Raw genomic sequence first — 19,626 nt, 5'->3', positions numbered from 1 at the left:
CCATCTGCGACAACTGAGGAAATTCAGAGTCTCGCCAGCTATCCTGAAAACTTTCTATTCAGGAGCCATAGAAAGTATATTGACTCAGTGCATCTCAGTGTGGTATGGAAACAGCTACAGTCAGGACTGCAAAGCCCTTCAGAGAGTAGTGTGCTTAGCTGAGCGCATCTCTGGGTCTTCTCTCCCCTCTATGCAGGACATCTACCACAAACGCTGCAAAAGCAGAGCTGCTAAAATCATCAAGGACTCCATTCACCACAGTAACCATCTTTTCACTTTGCTACCATCTGGTAAGCGCTTCCGTAGCCTGATGGCCAAAACTGAGAGACTTATGAGGAGTTTCTTCCCCCAGGCCATCCGGCTACTTAACTCAAAACCAGACACTTATCGTCATCATGTTTACACTTAATATTCACTTTATCAGAAAGTCATTCACTACCTCACTTTGACATACTGAAAGTGTCAACCTGTCTGCACATTTGCCTCTTGTATATTCCTGTGTATCTTAATATTTAAGACTGCAGTATAATACACATATTCACATTGCCTTTTGTACACACCTGTGTATCTTAATATTTAAGACTACTGTGTACCTTCATGCACATTATTTTCCATCCATTATTTAATTATTTTCCATTCATTATTTAATTCTACAGTATACATCCTTATATCCTTTTACTTTTAATTTTTAATTTTCTCTCATATTTTTTATTGTTTACTTGCATTCCATTCCTTTTATAGCTATATTTATGTATATTGTTCAACTGTGTTGTTTACTTTAATAATTGTACTGTCCTTGGAGCAGACCTGAATCACATTTCACTGCTGATTATATATGCCTATATAATTGTGTATGTGACAAATAAAAATCTTGAATCTTGAATCTTGAATCTTGAATACCTCTTTAAGTAATTTTGTGGGAACGGGAACTAATATACAGGACGATGATTTGGATGATGTTACTAATTTAGAGAGCTCATCTATTGTAGTAGCTTTAAATGAATCAAAATGTTCGTATGGTAACCTAGTGTTAAATGAACTAATGGGTAGAGTGGTGGCTGCTTGCGTAGCTACGATGTTTTCCCTAATAGCTGTAATTTTGTTAGTAAAGAAGTTCATGAAATCATTACTATTGTGTTGGAGTTTACTATTGGTTTCTGTTTGTTCTTTGTTTCTAGTCAGTTTCTCAACTGTGATAAAGAGGAAACGAGGGTTATTATGATTCTCTTTTATAAGCTTGCTGAGGTAGGTAGATCTGGCAGTTTTTATAGCCTGTCTGTAGTGTTTAACACTCTCTTTCCATGCTGCACCCCATTCCTCTAACTTTGTGCTTCTATAATTTCTTTCCATTTTTCTAGCTACCTTTTTAAGGGCTGCTGTGTGATTGTCATACCATGGAGCTTGCAGTTTTTCTTTGATTCTCTTTTTTCAAATGGGAGCAACGGCATCCAATGTGTTAGAACAGACATTGTTAAGGTTTTCTATTACAATATCTAGATTGTCAGGGTTATCTGCTACATGTTTCATTTGGGACCGGTCTGGAAGAGTGCTAATGAGACAAGGCAATGGTCAGAAACTGCATCGCTCTGAGGTGATATTTCAATGTCATTAATGTTGAGTCCGAGTGACAGAATTAAGTCTAATGTGTGTTTACGGGTATGCGTGGGCCCTGACACGTTTTGTCTGATACTGAGAGAATTTAGAACATCCATTAATGCTAATCCTAATGTATCTTTTTGGTTATCAACGTGGATATTAAAGTCACCAACGATAAGAGCTTTATCTACAGTGACTACAAGCTCAGACAGGAAATCTGCTATTTCTTTAAGAAGATCTGCATTAAATATCATTTAAACGGATGAGTTACAAAAAATTCACCCCTCTCACAGTTATCATGAGGGCCAAAATTAGCTTTACAGACCAAAAACTAATTTTGTACCAGGCTGTACACATATTATTTCCAACTGTAAAGTTGGGCATTCTAACATGGAGGTCTATGGGTATTGACTCCCTTTTGGAGCCAGCCTCTATCGGCCAGTCGATGAATTCGGTTTAAATTACTTCCGTATTGGCTTCATCAGAGAGATCGGAAGGTTGCCCCTCGGTTTTATCAAACAATAACTTCTCAAGATTTGGCTTCAGTTTAATTTCTGGGACAATTAGAGCAGGTTTCGGGACAGCAACTAGATCACCCTGGTCCCCCTATGTATACATATATATCTAAATGGTACATATGGTACAATGGTACATTTCTTAAAGTAACTGACTTTTTTTGACCATTTGTTTCTGATGGTGTAAGCAAATGTCATGTGTCTAGAGTACTGTGACATAAATTTTCATTCTCATGTGCATATTTGATAATGTTCAATCCATGGATTGTTTGCTGGAGACAGCTCTTGTCATCATGATGATCTGGAGAATACTCCAGGGGGCCCAACGGTGGGTTTTGACGTCAGTCCGACGGTTGGTTTTGACGTCAGTCCGGCGTTGGGTTTAGATATCAGTCCGACGCTGAGTTTTGACGTCATTCCAACACTGGGTTTTGACATAAGTCCGACATTGGGTTTTGACGTCATTCCGTGTTTGGGTTTTTACGTCATTCCGACTTTGGGTTTTGACATCAGTCCGACGTTGGGTTTTGATGTCCATCCGACTTTGGGTTTTGACATAATTCCGACTTTGGGATTTGACGTCATTCCGACTTTGGGGTTTGACGTCAGTCCAACATTGGGTTTTGACATCAGTCCGACATTGGGATTTGGCATCAGTCGGAAGTTGGGTTTTGACGTCAGTCCACCTTTGGGTTTAGACGTCAGTCCGGCGTTAGGTTTTAACATTAACCAGAAGTTAGGATTTCAGTCTGAGTTTGGGTTTTGACGTCAAACAGATGTTGGGTTTGACGTCAGTCCGACGTTGGGTTTCATGACGAAGTTTAATTTTCAATAAAAACATAAGCTCTGTAAGTGGCGGCCGATGATGACTTCTTTTTTGAGGGTGTATGATGCGAAGCTCGTCACAACATGTATGTAGCCTGTCATATTTGTGTGTTTGGTGCATCATGCAAACTTATGTGCATCACGTCTGATGTAAAAATATGAGCCTGCTGCAGACACGTCTAAAGGGTTTATGATAAAAGAAACGCTCTTCTTTGCCAGATACTCGCTTAATCTCATGTGTAATTAGAGTTTACTGTTAAGTTAGTGTAAACACGAGCGTCTATTTTTTCATAAATCCTTTCGACGCGTGTACAGCAGGCTTGTATTTTGACAAAAGGCATGATGCACGACACAACAAACAAATATTTTGAATTCACCTCTCTAGGAAGAGAAATCACCGGCCTCCACTGACCTCTACCCGACCTGCGGCGCATGTTGATAAAAAAGGTAATAAAAACAATACAGTTCATTATGTAAGGTCTTAACCACTGATAATATAGTTATGTATATTATATTGCATTTCTGTCAGGAGATCTTTCTAAAAATTACAAATTGCCTTTTTAATTTGCATGCAAGTAATGCAAGAAGAAATTAAGCAGGACATTTATGACCTGTAAGACAAGTGGCATATGTTTATTTTCTCTGTAGGTTCAGATGTTTGCTTCATTATTCTCGGCTTCAAGATAAACAAGTATAATGAGCGTAAATTAGTATGAGGATAAACGAGTGGAGTGTCGCTGTGTATCGCCAACAATACATTGTACAAAACAAAATTACTGTAAAAAATGATTAACTACATTAAGTAAAGATCATGTTCCATTTTATAAACTTCCTAATATATTAAACATGTATTGATCTTTTATAATATGTGTTCCCACATGGAAAGAACCTATATGTGGATATATGTGCATATATGAAACCTATATGCAGCTTATATGCACATATATATAAAAATATATATGCACATATATGAAACATATATGCAGCTAATATGCACATATATGCAGCTAATATGCACATATATGCAGCACATTTACAGCATATATGCACAAATATAATAATATATATGCACATATATGAAACCTATATGCAGCTAATATGCACATATATGCAGCCAATATGCACATATATGCTGCACATATACAGCATATATGCCCATATATGATAATATATATGCTGCATATATGCAAAATTGAGGTGCATATATGTGCATATACAGGCCATATAGGTCTCCTGTATTGCTTCTTTATATCCACATATGAGCCCTATAAGTTATGTCTCCTATAAAGCAGGATCTGGTCATTTTAGCTCATATCTCACTTTGGCAAATGTCATACATGCCCAGCTCATATTTTCTATTATCAAGGCAATAACTAAGACCTAACAAAAAAAATGCAAGAACTTATGTATGTGCAAACACATGAAATTTGTGTCACATGTAATTGGCATTTTATGGAATTTAACTACACTCTATGAAAGGATGTGTTAATCCTATTTAACACACTATGTGTCATTCCATCTTGATTTTGAGTTTAAATAAAGAAAAGGGACAAGATGTGTTAAAACAACACAAAGTGTGTTGTCACAAAAATAACACAGAGTTGTGTTAAGTTAAGGACAACACATTAGATGTGTTATTTTAACACATTCGTTTTAAGAGTGTATGGCAATTACAGAAAAGTTATGATGTCTGCACGTTTAAAACATTTACAAGGTCTGTCTAGGACATGTATAACAAAATGGTTTACAATTTAACAGCTACTGTTTCAAGTTCTTTAACAGCGATAGTAGCCCAGATGGTAGAGTGCGTTGCCTAATGATCGGAAGGTTGGGTGTTTGAATCCCAGCGGTTGGGATTGCATTTTTTTGTGATCGGAAGGTTGGAGGTTTGAATCCTGGCTCCTGCAGGTGCAGACTGTCATTGGTTGGAACTTTATTTATGTTTAATTTATTAGCAGCTACAGATTTTAATAATTTTACCAATATATAGGTTAACATATATGTGCATATGTACATATAATATAGGAAAACGGCCAATTTTATATATGTCACATATATGTAAAACCTATATCAAAACCTATATTGAAACATATATGTTTATATATGTTTTTTCCATGTGGGATTGCTAAGTAAAACCAAAGTAAAAACCAAATGTGACAAGTAGCCTGCTGTATACAGCACATTTATTTACAAATAAAAATAAAGACAAGATTTTATTCTTTTCCTCACAAATACATGTGCTTGGAATGTTTTGCTTGTGACTGGATAATAAATCCCAAGAAAGTATAGACCAGTGGTCACCAATCATGGTCTTGGAGGGCCGGTGTCTCTGCAGAGTTTAGCTCCAACCCTAATCAAACACACATGAAGCAGCTAATTAAGGTGCTTCAGGTATGTTTGATTAAGGTTGGAGCTAAACTCTGCAGAGACACTGGCCATCCAGGACCAGGATTGGTGACCACTGGTATAGACCATTTCTGAGAAACTAAATGAAAAAAAACACTTATATGAAACCAAGCAAAGGTTTGCCACCTTCAGTTGCAAACACGCCCATCTCCAGATCTGTGGATTAGTTCATTTACCTTTTTCTGATTGCAACGAACAATATTTGCTACATCTATGACTGTGACAAGCTTTTTCCCTTTGTATCAAAAATGGCAACTGAAGCTTTATGAATGTCTGCTTTGTTTACATGATGTTTTAATTTTTGATAAATAACTTTTTGTGCTGCTGTACTGCAAAATATTTGTTTATTCCATGTGATTTCAGAGACCATTCATATTATGATGGATAACTCTTCTCAAGATGTGATACTGACTCTAATGGAGCCCAAAGACTCAAAATCATTTAGGCACATATATTTTAGTTGTTTTCTTTTCCTTTATTTGCTCATACTGTTTATTAATATTCGCCTTATTTCTGTCATTATCAGGGTGAAATCTCTTCATGAACCAATGTACATATTCTTGTGTAATATGTGTGAATGTAATGTATGGAGCCTCAGGATTCTACCCTATATTTTTGTATAATTTGATTTTGGATTCATATGTCATCTCCTTTTACATGTGTGCTCTGCAAAGCTATGTCATATACAACTCTTTATTGTATGAGGTTACAATATTAACAGTCATGTCATATGATAGATATGTAGCCATATGCAGACCTTTAGACTATCATTCAAAATTAACTAAAAGCACCTGTGTGAAATTAATTCTGTTTTCCTGGATTGCACCAAACTGCTACATGCTTCCGCCATGGCTTTTAGCAAACTTAAGTACGTTTTGCAAATATCACGTTGACAAATTATATTGTGACAACTGGTCAATTGTACAACTATCTTGTGCACCACGTGTTGTTAATAATCTTTTTGGATATTTTATTATTGTCACGTGTGCTTGTTATATAATTTTTTTCATAGTGACATACGTTAAACTCATTGCTGCTTGTAAATCATCTTTAGAAAACAGGAAAAAATTCTTGCAAACGTGTTTGCCACACTTAATATCACTTATGAATTTTGGATTTTTTATGCTTTTTGATCTTATGTATAGTAGATACGGTGCTAATGATGTTCCAGAGATTCTACGTAATTTTTTTGCTTTAGAACTGGTTATAGTTCCACCTATTGTTAATCCTCTAATCTATGGATTAAATATTAAGGCAGTGCGCAAAAAGCTTTTTCCTCATTTACTGTATCAAAAATAAATGTGTCAGATATTCAAAACAGGTGTCAAAGATAATATATGTGAAAAGACATGTAAAAAATGCAATGACAATTTACCTTTATAAACAAATCCTGACAAAATGCAAGAATTATTCACAAATCTATTTCTGCTGTGAATATATATATATAAACTGTCAAAACTGACAATAGGTTACATTTATTGTTTTGCATAGCATGTCATAATGTATACAGCCCAAAATATTTTCTAATGAGAACAGGTTTCATTCCACCAAGTTATAGTTTGATGAGTTTTTGTGTCTTAGCTTTGTTTTTGTTTAGTTCATTTGTCTATAGTCAACTGTAGACCCAATATAGTCTAACTATGAGTAACCCAGTTTTAGTAGCATAACCTTGAATTTGGTTCAAGAATCATGTAAGCAAGTCAACAGTGAATACAAGGTGTCTGGTGTAATTTATTTTTTTAATTTCTATTTAATGTTTCATTGACAGCCTAAATTTTGCATTGTTTTAGCTTAGACCTCTAGGCTGTGTTTTTAAATGGCTGTTAAACATCTTTTAAATACAAAATTGCTTGCTGGGATATAGTCAGACTTATGGCAGCAGAATAGAGACATCAAACATTTGATTTAACCTTTTACTTAATTTAAAACATTATTATGAAATCATTTAATCACTCATTTAATCAAGTTATCAGTATATTACCGAAACCCAGTGCATTATAAGTGTACCACACACACACACCAGGCACTGTATGAGACCCTAACGAAAATCCTTCTTCTGTCAAACAACGACACTTACAGTTTACATATCCTATATCAACATCAATGACTTTATTCTAGACTACAAGATATGTTGATCTGTTTGGAAAGAACTTTAAAACAGTAAAATACAGAAAAAAAATTAAATCTTGTATGTAAGATGTAAGTGTGAGTTATTTACAGAAGTACATAAATGAGTACTGAGATAAAAGTAGGTAGTAGTGGTTGTGCTAGCTGTTCGAGGTGGAGATGGCCTGTGAATAAAAACTTGACTCTATATGTTTTAGTGCACAGGTGTCACCAGGTGACAATCTGTGAGGGCGGAACCAAAAATGTGCAAGATCGGTTCCGCCCGGCGATGGTTCTGCCCGGACGACTGATTCAAAACACCGGAATTCCCGGGGTTTCCCTGAACACTAAATCAAGCCCGATATCATACAGGTGAGAGCGATTAACACAGCGATTGCTGATAGGCCGATAAGGAAAGAAGATTGAGCATATAAAGACCTTTGAAGATGTCAGATGTTGTTGTTGGTGGTACTTTGTGAGTACGTTGCTTGCGCTTGTTGCTACGGTGGAGATCGGCTGGGTTGACTCACATTGATCCCTTAGGGAAGACGAGAGGTTGGAGACGTCGGGGTAAGGAAGTTATCGTGTGATTTGGATGTGGAGAAGAGCACACGAAGCCATTGGATGTACGATTGGGGAAGCTTTTTGACAACAAAGCGTGAGTAACAGCCAAAGCAAATTCTATGCGCTATTTAGAAGAAGAGTTACCGGTGTCTTTGTGAGAGTGTCGAAGGTTACGGCCCTGCGGAGACTGAAAGCGTAGGTGAGCCGAAGAGGTAACCAGGAGACATGAAGGGGTGTTGTTGAACATATTCACCTGTGAATTCTTTTCTCTCTTTTTGGCGTGTACAACGCCCAACCCGCCTCTCGAGCAGCCGAGGCCGGGGCGGCCAAGTCTTAACTTCACGTGGAGTGCGTGTGCAGAGTGCTGTGGTGAGTTGTGACTTTCATCGTGTGTTTCACTAAGCTTGCTGTGTGTGTGCTGTATTTACAGTAACCGAAGTCGCCCGGGCCCCGTGCAGATTGTGCAAAGAAATAGCACGTTGAGGCCTGAGCCATAGGAGAGAAATCAACTATTACCCTAACCCCCTGAGTGTCGGCTAGAGCTCGCGTTAACCCGGAAAGCAGGCAGCAGTGTAATCCAACTACATGTCAGAGTGAACAGCGGCCGAGGTATATTGTATGGATTGAAGGTAGAAGTTGTGTCTGTCTAGAAGAACTCGGTGTGCGCGCAGAGCCTCGTCGAGAGTTCGCCCCAGTAGAAGATCCCCTGTCAGCGACAAGGAGGGGGAGCTTGGGAAGCGTTTGGCTCTGCGGTGCCCGACCTTGCAGTCCCCACGACACCTGCGAAGCTTTGGCCGACGGGTGAAGGCGTACAGTGTGCGGCCGTTGTGGTGAGGGTCCGCTGCCTGGAGGAGTGAACTAAAGGCCCAAGTGTTGTGAGTAACCTACCTGTATAGTGTGCAACTTACCTGTGTTTGCAGTAACGCCTCGAAGAGGACCAAACAGTGTCAGCAGTGAGAACCCCTTACCTCAGTCTCCACGTATGCTTTGGAGTGAACCAAAGGCCCAAGTGTTGTGAGTAACCTACCTGTGCAGTGTGTAACTTACCTGTGTTTGTAGCAACACCTCGAAGAGGACCAAACAGTGTCAGTAGTGAGAACCCCTTACCTCTGTCTCCACGTATGCTTTGGAGTGAACCAAAGGGCCAAGTGCTGTGAGTAACCTACCTGTGCAGTGTGTAACTTACCTGTGTTTGCAGCAACGCCTCGAAGAGAACCAAATAGTGTCAGTAGTGAGAACCCCTTACCTCTGCCTCCACGTATGCTTTGGAGTGAACCAAAGGCCCAAGTGTTGTGAGTAACCTACCAGTGCAGTGTGTAACTTACCTGTGTTTGTAGCAACGCCTCGAAGAGGACCAAACAGTGTCAGTAGTGAGAATCCCTTACCTCTGTCTCCACTTATGCTTGGAGTGGACCAAAGGCCCAAGTGTTGTGAGTAACCTACCTGTGCAGCGTGTAACTTACCTGTGTTTGCAGCAACGCCTCGAAGAGGACCAAACAGTGTCAGTAGTGAGGACCCCTTACCTCTGTCTCCACGTATGCACTGGAGTGAACCAAAAGCTCAGAGTGTTGTGAGTAACCTACCTGTGTTTGCAGCCACGCCTCGTGGTGGATCCTCCACGTCCAGTGAAGTTGAGACAGAGTGACCTGAGGGCGAGAGAGACAGAAACAACGGTCAGATAAGTTGTGACTCGGTGCTGGACCAACATTAATTGTGTTTTCCCTGTTTTGCCTCCAGGAGGAAGCGGAGGGCGCCACGAGTTCAAGAACAACACAGAAGGAGACTCCTGGCCCCCGTCCCCTGGTCCAACTCGCTCTGGAAGCGAAAAGAAGATTGTTTTTAAGTTGCCCTTCCCCTTTTTCCCTTTCCTTTTAAATATTTAATAAAGATACCTTTTAATTGTAGTATACTCGTCTGTCTGGTCATTGGGGTGGTCTTGGGAACCTCCTCGAGGTGGAAAGTAGAGAGGGGCGTGGCCTGTTAGCTATCTTGGGTCCGCCCCGGCCGTGACACAGGGATCTGTAGCATCTGCCCGAAGGCAGAAGTGTAAACAGGTTGCACCCTGGGTAAGAGGGATCTTTGAGTGTGTTACCTGCCTGTTTCTTCAATATGAAGATGTGTAAGTTCCAGAGGTTAGGCAGGGACACAATAATCTTAGCTGACTTAACAGTTCATTGACTGATTTGATGGCTGAACCAAATCAGACATCTAGTACACAGACAGGCCTGACTTAATAAGAGTGTCATCAGCTCCTGTGCAAACATCTTCCTAGTTGGTAAAGGAAGTACAACCTAGGCTTTCTTTTGACAATGGAGCACACTATCATCTCCTCAGCTTTCAGCGTATTTAACTCAAGGTTGTTATAACTGCATCAGGAGGCTGTCTGTGCAACTTCTCTTCAGAAAGTAGACTCATTATCGTCATGGAAGAGGCCAATGACTGTGGCACCATCTGTAAAGACTGAATAGATTGACAGAGGGCTATTTGAAATGCAGTTTTGGTGTATATAAGGTGAAGATATGGATATGGAGAGAGCACACAGCTAACAATACAAAAGTGGAGGAGAGTGAGTTAAGTCAAAACAATGTCTTGTATTACTTGCTTGTCCACAATCAGGCAAAGTCTCTGTTTTTTTATTTTTTCAAATTAATGTACAATCATTCTAAAGTTGCATGATTATTATACACTGCCAGAAAAAAATGTCCCGGCCTGTTACTGCTGCATTTCCTTTTCAAAAAGGTACATTTGTACCTACAGAGTTTATAGTAGTACCTTAGAGTTGCATATTATACCAAAGAGTATTTTATTTAATAATAAAAGATAATGAATTTCAAACTGAATTTACTGAACCAATCATATTTTTATTAAATATGAATATAAATTTATATAATACGTATAGAAGTATTTTTTTGAAAACAGTGCCTCGCCCTCGACCAATCTGTCTCCTTCAGAGGACTGACTGACTGACTCACTGCCTGCACTTTCAACTGTCCTCACGGCTGCTGCAACTCTCTTTCTAATAACTTCATTAATAACTTCATTAGAATGCTATCAGCGGCTCGAGCCTCCATTGCCAGCTTTAAAATGAAATTTTGGAACAAGCAAAAGTGTCGTTGGATGAGACACGGAAGATATAGTCCTAAAGTACAAAAAACTGACAAATCCCTTTAAATATATCATGTGATCAATGTCTTGAGGTGTGGTAACCGTAGTATAAGTGGAATAATTGACTCCAGGCCATTGAATTATTGAAAAATATCACCACCTCGGGTGTGCATTATTTTTCTAATAATTTAACAGCCCGTCGTCAATTATTCCTTACATATCGTAATGCGCGCCTACGGTATATATATAAAAAACAAGATGCTGCAGCCAATGAGCAGCCGGCGGGGACTGGCTGCAGGATGACTCAAGCTCCTCGCTCATGTTTAGACTGTAAAAAAGATGGACGTAGGGTCCGTGACATCACCCATAGGTTTCTGAAGATCGTTTTTGAAGCTTAAAGTAGGCGGTTCCTGCCGCCGCCATCTTGAAGGAGCGTCACAGCGCATCCCTTGCTGATTTCCAAAATTGAGTAAAAAGGCAAGACGTGGGTACAGCGGATGTGACTGGTTGCTGAAACCATGCCCGCCTAGCTCGACTCTAGTGACAGCAGTGGCTGTTCAACCATCACCACGCCCTTTATTATGCAGAACTTTAAGGCTTAATATCATTTAAACCGATGAGTTACAAAAAATTCACCCCTCTCACAGTTATCATGAGGGCCAAAATAAGCTATACAGACCAAAAACAAATTTTGTACCAGGCTGTAAACATATTATTTTCTACTGTAAAGTTGGCCATTTTAACATGGAGGTCTATGGGTATTGACTCCCTTTTGGAGCCAGCCTCTATAGCAGCTAGTCGATGAATTCGGTTTAAATTACTTCCGTATTGGCTTCATCAGAGAGATCGGAAGGTTGCCCCTTGGTTTTATCAAACAATAACTACTCAAGATTTTGCTTCAGTATAATTTCCGGGACAATTAGAGCAGGTTTCGGCAACTATCACCCTGGTCACCCTATACATATTTATCTAAATGGTACATATGGTACAATGGTACATTTCTTAAAGTAACTGACTTTTTTTACCATTTGTTTCTGACGGTGTAAGCAAATGTCATGTGTCTAGAGTACTGTGACATAAATCTTCATTCTCATGTGCATATTTGATAATGGTCAATCCATGGATTGTTTGCTGGAGACAGCTCTTGTCATCATGATGATCTGGAGAATAAAGTCCCATTAGTCACAGTAAGTGACTGAATATCAATAAAAACAATGTTACATCACTTCATGCTGTATATGCAATCTAAAACCATAGTGTAGGGTCAATTATCAAAAGGACAGAACAAAAATACCCCACCCTTTGTTACAGTATATAAAGACCAGACATGTGATTCAGCACAGTGTGGTACAGGAAAGGACTTTCCAGATCACCTTCCTGGATATTTTTTACATTTACACTTTCAAATCTTTCAGGTATAAACTGTCACCCTTTGAGTCCTTTATTAGTTTTATTATCATTGAAATGTTTTGCTTAATGCAATTTGTAATTGTGATCCAAAATGGACAGAAAGGTTTAACTGTGATGTAAACATTGATTATGAATGGGTCTTTTTTCTAAAATGCTTTTCTGATCTGTATTAGTTTTTTAAGGTGGTATGGACAACATCTCCTCCTATTCGTTGTTCACTCTAACAGCTTTGAATGACTACAGCACATCCAGCCGGATCACTATATTCTGTTTTGCACTATCAGGCTATTTCTTGACTGTTTTTGTCAATTTAGTCTTAATTTCTATCATTCTTATGGAGAAAATTCTTCACCAGCCCATGTACATCTTTGTGTGTAGTTTATGTTTAAATGAATTATATGGTGCCACAGGATTTTACCCCTCCTTTCTATATTATTTACTTATCAAAACAAATGTCATTTCTTTTGAAGATTGTGTTGTTCAAAGTTTTGCCATTTTTAGCTATACAGGAGGTGAATTTACTAATCTGACTGTAATGGCGTTTGATAGGTATTTAGCAATATGTCGACCGCTTTACTATCACACTGTAATGACTTCTGTCACTGTTTGGAGACTGCTGACTTTTATTTGGATGTTTCCTTGCCTTACAGCATTAGTGATGCTTCTGATGACTCTCAGGTTTCCATTATGCATGAATCAGATAGACAAATTATACTGTGAGACGTGGATCTTAGAAAGGCTTGCGTGCCAAGTCGATACTGCTCAGTTTGTGATAAGTGCAATACTTGGATGTTTTATTAATACCATGATTTGTTTTGTGTTTTGTTCTTATATAAAAATAATAATCGCTTGTAAGCACTCTGTACAAAATCACAAGAAGTTTGTGACTACCTGTTTACCACATTTGGTTGCTTTTTTGAATTATGTGCTGTGGTCTCTTATTAATGTGTCATATGTTCGGTTTGGAAGCAGCATTATGCCTCAGGCTTTTAAAAACTTCATGTCAGTTTCTTATATGGTTGTTCCTCCTCTTGTCAATCCCATAATCTATGGAATAGTATTAACTCCCATTAGAACAAAAGTCATATATGCACTCCAAAGATTAAGAAGAAAAGAAAAGGCAGAACAAGAAATTTGAAACAAGAGATTGATAAATGGTTATTAATTTCTTGCATAATGGATCTTTTGCTTATATCTTTTTCTGTGAAATAAAGACAGGCCCTGCATGCCTGATGATTAATGATTGTTATGATAAATATAAAAAATAATATGATTTTGTGGTCAGACTGTACAGTATACTGTAAAATGTGTTCATCCTTATGTTATATCACCTATTTTTCTGCCATTAAAATTTGTTTCCATGCTTTATTCTAAAATACCTAATGAAAAAATGAATCCCCTCTCCTTTACTTCTTCCTAAAGAAATGGGTTAATAACCTAAATGTAATGTGTTTGTTCAAGGACCATTTTTAATATTAAATACATTTGTACATGTCTGTATCCATCCTTGGCCTGCAAAGAACTTAACAATTATTTTAATTATTTGTTAAATGTATTGTTATTTGTATAGTAGGTCTTGTCAGTAAAAAAACTTTAAGGGAGGCGCACAGTGGCTCAGTGGGTAGCACTGTTCCCTCTGTTACTGTGCTAAATGTTACTATATAATGTATACACTGTTAACTACAGATTGGCTGCCAAACCTCCATTTACAGTGATTCATGATCGCTGTCTTCTCTTGTCTTTGGGAAACCAAAACATTTGTTATTTGACAAGGAATTTGCAATTTATCCACTAGCCAGACCATTAAACAAACAGAGACTGTTATGTTTTTATTACCTTAGAACGTCTTGGTTATGTAACCCTCGTTCCCTGAAGGAAGAGTACGGAGAAGTCACAACGTGACCCACAAATTGGGAACGCGCTTGGTGGGAATCTACTTTGAGAAGCTACTAAAACCCCAATAAACTTGGCATGCAGGTATTTGCATCTGGCAGTGCCACCCCACCACGCAAGTATTTAACGCACTGCAGGTGCAATACCAAATAAGCTATTTTCGTTAAGAAAGCCAAGCATCAGTGCCCGACCGATATTAGCAATGGAACAGCAAACGGTGGCGACGGGAGGTGACATCTCCGTTCCCTTCCTTTAGGGAACGAGGGTTACATACATAACTGAGATGTATCCTTTCAGTCGATCCCTACAACATCACATCGTGGCCAATGAATTGGGAATCGCTACCAAAACGCCACTGCAGCTGACCCTCCCAGTGCCTGGTTAAGCCTTCCGTCTTCTATCTTAAAGAGGCGGAACCTGGGCTTACTGCAGAGAGGCCGGTCATTACTTGTTCCTAAACCCACAGTAGTGAGGCAAACTGGTAAGCGAAACCTGTCTGGGCGGAACTAGGAACGCTGCAGAAGCCCCCCCCCCAAGGAGGTTCACTGGGTGGCGTACATAATTTAAATCAACCGATAGGTTCTCACATATGAAAACTCTCTAAGTAATATCACATACTATAGAGAGAGATGCAGAGCAGGCTCTGCTAAGGGAAAATGTGGTAGAAATAACTCCACAGAAATACACACATAGGAACCCGACGTAGGGTATGCTCTTACAGAGAATACATCAAGTGAGAGGCTGACAGCCGATGCTCCGCAACATCGGCTGCCAAGGCAGTGGAGGAGTACCGAACTTTTTTGTAAGCATTTTGGCACTAACAGCATTTCATAATGGTGCTATGGTGTAGAACCAAAACAGAGCTGCAAGCCGACACATGAGCCAACCCTCTGTGTTTCACCGGTTTGAGGAGGGAATCCGAGAGGAAACCGGCTCAATACGAACACTATAGAATCTAGACAGCTTTCCCTTTCTGCTGACCACCGTAACAGACAAAGAGCTGATCTGAGGTCCTAAAGCTTTGAGTTCGATCCATGTATGCCTCCTCCAGCGGCAGCGCTTTCAGGTTCAACACCTAGGGCCTCATTTATAAAGCATGCGTACGCACAGATTTGATCGTAAAGTGTGACGCAAAAATCTACGGCAAAGTCCATATTAATAAAAAACTGTCCTTGACGTGGAAAAGTGCTTAGCGCCACGTCAGGGTCTGAGCAGACGTACGCACTTTTGCTTGTCTGATTGCTGCAGGTTTTTGGAAAATAAACCATTCTTGCTGTTTGAAATTGGGTTTAAACATTGACAAGCGCTCTTTTATACATCTTAATTAATTAATTAGGCATCGTTTAAAGGCGGAGATCTGAAACTGCTCGTCTGTGTGCACAAGTTCAAGTTAATTGCGATTTATAGATTTGAAAGGGGTACACACATTTTCTGCGGGTACGTTCGGTTTATGAATCACAGGTACGCATTTCTGATAAATGATCGTAAGATCAAATGTAGGATTGTTTCTACACAGCATTTTATAAATGAGGCCCCTGATCTCTGAAAGGAGTGGTGGGAACCTTGGGCATGTACCCGGGCCTGAGTGTCAGTGTTATCTTGGACTCAGTGGGCCTGAACTGAAGGCACGAATCGTTGACCGAAAATGCATGAAGGTCCCCTATACTCTTAACAGAGGCCAATGCAAGAAGCGTCAAAGTTTTCAAAGAGCAAAGTGCAAATGCTCTGACAGGTCCCAAGGAGGAATAGAGGGGGGGGGCATGGAATTTAGCTGTCGTGCTACTTAATAACCAGGTCATGCTGACCCACTGACCTACCGTTTATTGGGGTGAGGTGTGCAGATATTGCTGCAATGTCAACTTCAATGGAGGGGGACAGCCTGATCGAGCATTCTTGTGGGTTTTCTTGTTGAGAAGAACACCAGTCAACAAACGGGTTTCATTTCAGCGTGTAAGCCTGTCTTGTGGACGGCCAGTAAGGCACAACTAGTAAAGTGGTCCATCCTGCCTGACTTTGCTGAGATGAAATAGAGAATCTGTGCGAGAAGGCTCACTGGGGAAACGCAGCCCCACCCGGCCAGCTGTGTGCTCAGTGTTCTCTGGAGAGCAAACAGATCAATCTGAGCTCTGCCGAAACATGAACTGACTAGGGGTGGAGTCGCCATTCGCCGTGGCGCGCTGCTCGTGAGAGCTTGTCTTCCACAGTATTGAGCGATCCTGAGATGTAAATAGCACGAAGGGACCTTAGATTCTTCTGACTCCAAATGAGGAGATGACGGGCGAGATGCAACAGGTGACAATAGAGCAAACTGCCTTGGCAATTGATATACACAACAGTCGCAGTGTTGTCGGTGTGAACTAATGCATCTTTGACTCTGAGCTCGTAGTTGAAATGGACAAGATTAAGATTTACAGCCCACAACTTGAGGCAATTTATAAGCCAGTGAAGCTGGGTGCTGTCCAGACCCCTGAGGTTGCAAGCCCATCATACGTGGGTCTGACCACGAAGTGAAAGTGAAATGGCATGCTGGTGTGATAGTTACATGGTGCAAACCGCTGTGCCATGCTCTCCTCGGGACTCGGTCGTGAAGGCAATGTTGATGCCGTCTCATATGAAGCAGCTTGAGTGGTGTCAGGCCGCTGCTGCTGCCATATGCCCCAGGAGCCTCTAAAATTGTTTCAGTGAGAATGCATTCTTGCCTTTGAATGTATTCAAGCAAGTCAGTATCGACTGTACACACTCTTCTGTTAGTCGTGCCGTTAGATCGAACAAATCCAGTTCCATACCGAGAAAAGAGATCCTCTGCACTGGACAAAGTTTGCTTTTTTCCCAGTTGACCCAAAGACCCAAACAAGCGAGGTGCTTGAGCACTAAATCTCTGTGTTCACAAAGCATCTGCAAAGACTGTGCAATTATGAGTCAGTCTTCCAGATACACCAGTATGCACACACCCCTCTGTCTCAGGGGTTTTAAAGCCCCCTTCGCTATTTTCGTAAAGACACAGGGAGAGAGAGATAGCCTGAATGGTAAGACTTTGTACTGATATGCCTGCCCATCGAATGCAAAGCAGAGAAACGGCCTGTGCCAGGGGAGAATCGAGACCTGAAAGTATGCGTCCTTCAGGTTTATGTCTGCAAACCAATCGTATGGACGAATGCATTGAAATATGCTTTTGGGCGTCAGCATTTTGAATGGCATCTTATGTAGAGCTCGGTTCAGAGAATGCAAATCCAGGATCGGTCGCTACCCGCCGCTTTTCTTGGGTCCTGTGAAGTAAGGGCTGTAAAAGCCTGACCTCATCTCGGCTGGAGGGACCGGCTCGATTGCGCCATTCGCTAGAAGGACCGCAATCTCCACATTGCCCTCTCCAGGGAAAGAGCAGTCCTCTGCTTCTCAAGGTTGCCCGGCCCTGCGGAGCTTACACTCTTTTCTTTTTCTTGCAGCAGGCTGAGCAGGTGGGGCGGCCTGATTACGCCAGGTTCTTCCGTGCTGCCGGGATGGAGGAATGAAAGCAGTCGTAGCAGGATGCCCTCAGCAAGGAGCAGGCTGAGGTGCAGATGTAGCGGAAGGGGCAGGTTGGTTCCGACGCAGCATGATGGCCCCAGTGTGCTTTGGGCGGCCGAGAACTATTGGGTGACACTCTCTGTTGTGTCACCGAAAAGGCCGGTCTGGGAAATTGAAGCATTTAGGAAACGATTCTTGTTAACCTCCTTCATGTCCATGAGACACAGACAGAGGTGGCGTTCCAGGACCACCGGGGTGGACATCGCACGACCAACAGCTTGTGCCAGGTCAGTGGCCACACAAAGGACTGAAAAGACAGCCAGATTGTGACCTCCCTTGTGCTGCAGCAATGCCATGGCATAGAGAGTGGAGGCCACCTCCCTGCAAGCCCGGTAGGCAGACGCCATCAGTGCGGACGACTGCTTGCAGGCCTGCGAGAAAAGGGTTGGCTGGTCTCTCCAGAATGGTAACCCAGTGTAACCCTTAGCGGCTCCGCCAACAAAAGAGGTGAGGGGTGATGGCTGAAATGGCCAGTTCCGGGAGGAAACAGGGTTTTCCACAACCAAGTCAGTTCATCATGCACCTCGGGGAAGAATGGTGTGCGAGGTGAGGCCTGAAATGCCCAAGCAGCCCCGAAGAACCGATCGTAGAGGCAAGACTGTTCGGGTAGGGGAGGTTGAGTCCACACCAAAGCAAATGCCTCCGCTGAGAGCCACCATCTCGGGGTCGAACACGGGCTCCGCAACCCTACCCGAACGAGCAAACATAGAATCCTTGTGAGGACTGACAGAGGCAGAGAGCGTCGTAAAACACGTGCCACCTGTCTCCACCGGCACGCAAACTTGCTGTGGATCAGGGTGCTGAGAGCCACTGAACAAACCAGTGGACAGATTCAACACTGAAATACGGAGATCGTCCTTCCAGAGTTTTGCCACCGCACCTTAAACCATTTTGTGTCGCCATGTTTCTACAGTAGCTCTAGACAAACAATCTGCTCTTCAGAGCTCGTTTCATCACTACGTGGTCACTACAACGACATGTTGTCCTGTGGTGGCTACTGTACCTTCTTTATGTTTTTCGAAAGGAAGGGTGAGCTGTGGACTGGGCCGTTGTTTGCAATTCACAATCTCTCTGCTAGATGCCGCTAATAACTACACACTGCACCTTTAAAGGGGCCATAGCATGAAAATCTGACTTTTTCCATGTTTAAGTGCTATAATTGGGTCATCTGTGCTTCTATCAACCTGAAAATGTGAAAAAGAACAACCCAGTAACTTACTATTGGTAAACCATTCTCTGCAAGCATGTGAAAAATTACATCATTGAAATTTGGCTCCCCTTATGATGTCATTATTATAATAATACTGACCCCCTTAATCTGCACTATCCAACCACTGCACTGCCATTTAGTGCCGAGAGAAATAGAGAGAGAAAAAATTATTTACAGCAAAACTAAGTAACAATTTCAACAAACCACCATCATTGTGATCAGTGTTTGCATTTTATCAGCTCATTTGCATTTTAAAGGACACACCAAAAACAGCACATTTATGCTTGCACCTACAAAATGACAATTTTAACATGCTTTAATAAGTTATGTATATGGTATTTTGAGCTAAAACTTCACATACGTACTCTGGGGACACCAAAGATTTATTTTACATCTTAAATCTTGTGAAATGGCCGCTTCAAGTTTCGTCCA

At 40.9% G+C, this 19,626-nt stretch overlaps 2 protein-coding genes across 2 annotated transcripts; both read left to right on the top strand.

Moving 5' to 3' along the window:
- The first annotated feature begins 5,722 nt into the window (after window positions 1–5,722).
- On the top strand, window positions 5,723–8,969 carry LOC129423292 (olfactory receptor 6E1). Its single transcript, XM_073870986.1, is given in 5 exon segments — window positions 5,723–5,907; window positions 5,909–6,628; window positions 7,674–7,820; window positions 8,684–8,842; window positions 8,933–8,969. Coding segments are annotated over 5 exon segments (1,248 nt in total).
- Window positions 8,970–12,711: 3,742 nt separating this feature from the next.
- On the top strand, window positions 12,712–13,665 carry LOC129423291 (olfactory receptor-like protein OLF3). Its single transcript, XM_055179541.2, has one exon. It carries the CDS (start codon window positions 12,715–12,717, stop codon window positions 13,663–13,665), a length of 951 nt encoding a protein of 316 aa, XP_055035516.2. The 5' UTR covers window positions 12,712–12,714.
- Window positions 13,666–19,626: the final 5,961 nt, after the last annotated feature.

Source organism: Misgurnus anguillicaudatus, chromosome 9 (assembly GCF_027580225.2).
Source record: "Misgurnus anguillicaudatus chromosome 9, ASM2758022v2, whole genome shotgun sequence".
Classification (NCBI taxonomy): domain Eukaryota; kingdom Metazoa; phylum Chordata; class Actinopteri; order Cypriniformes; family Cobitidae; genus Misgurnus; species Misgurnus anguillicaudatus.
Note: the sequence above shows the minus strand (reverse complement) of the source record. Positions and strands in the feature narration are given on the sequence as shown.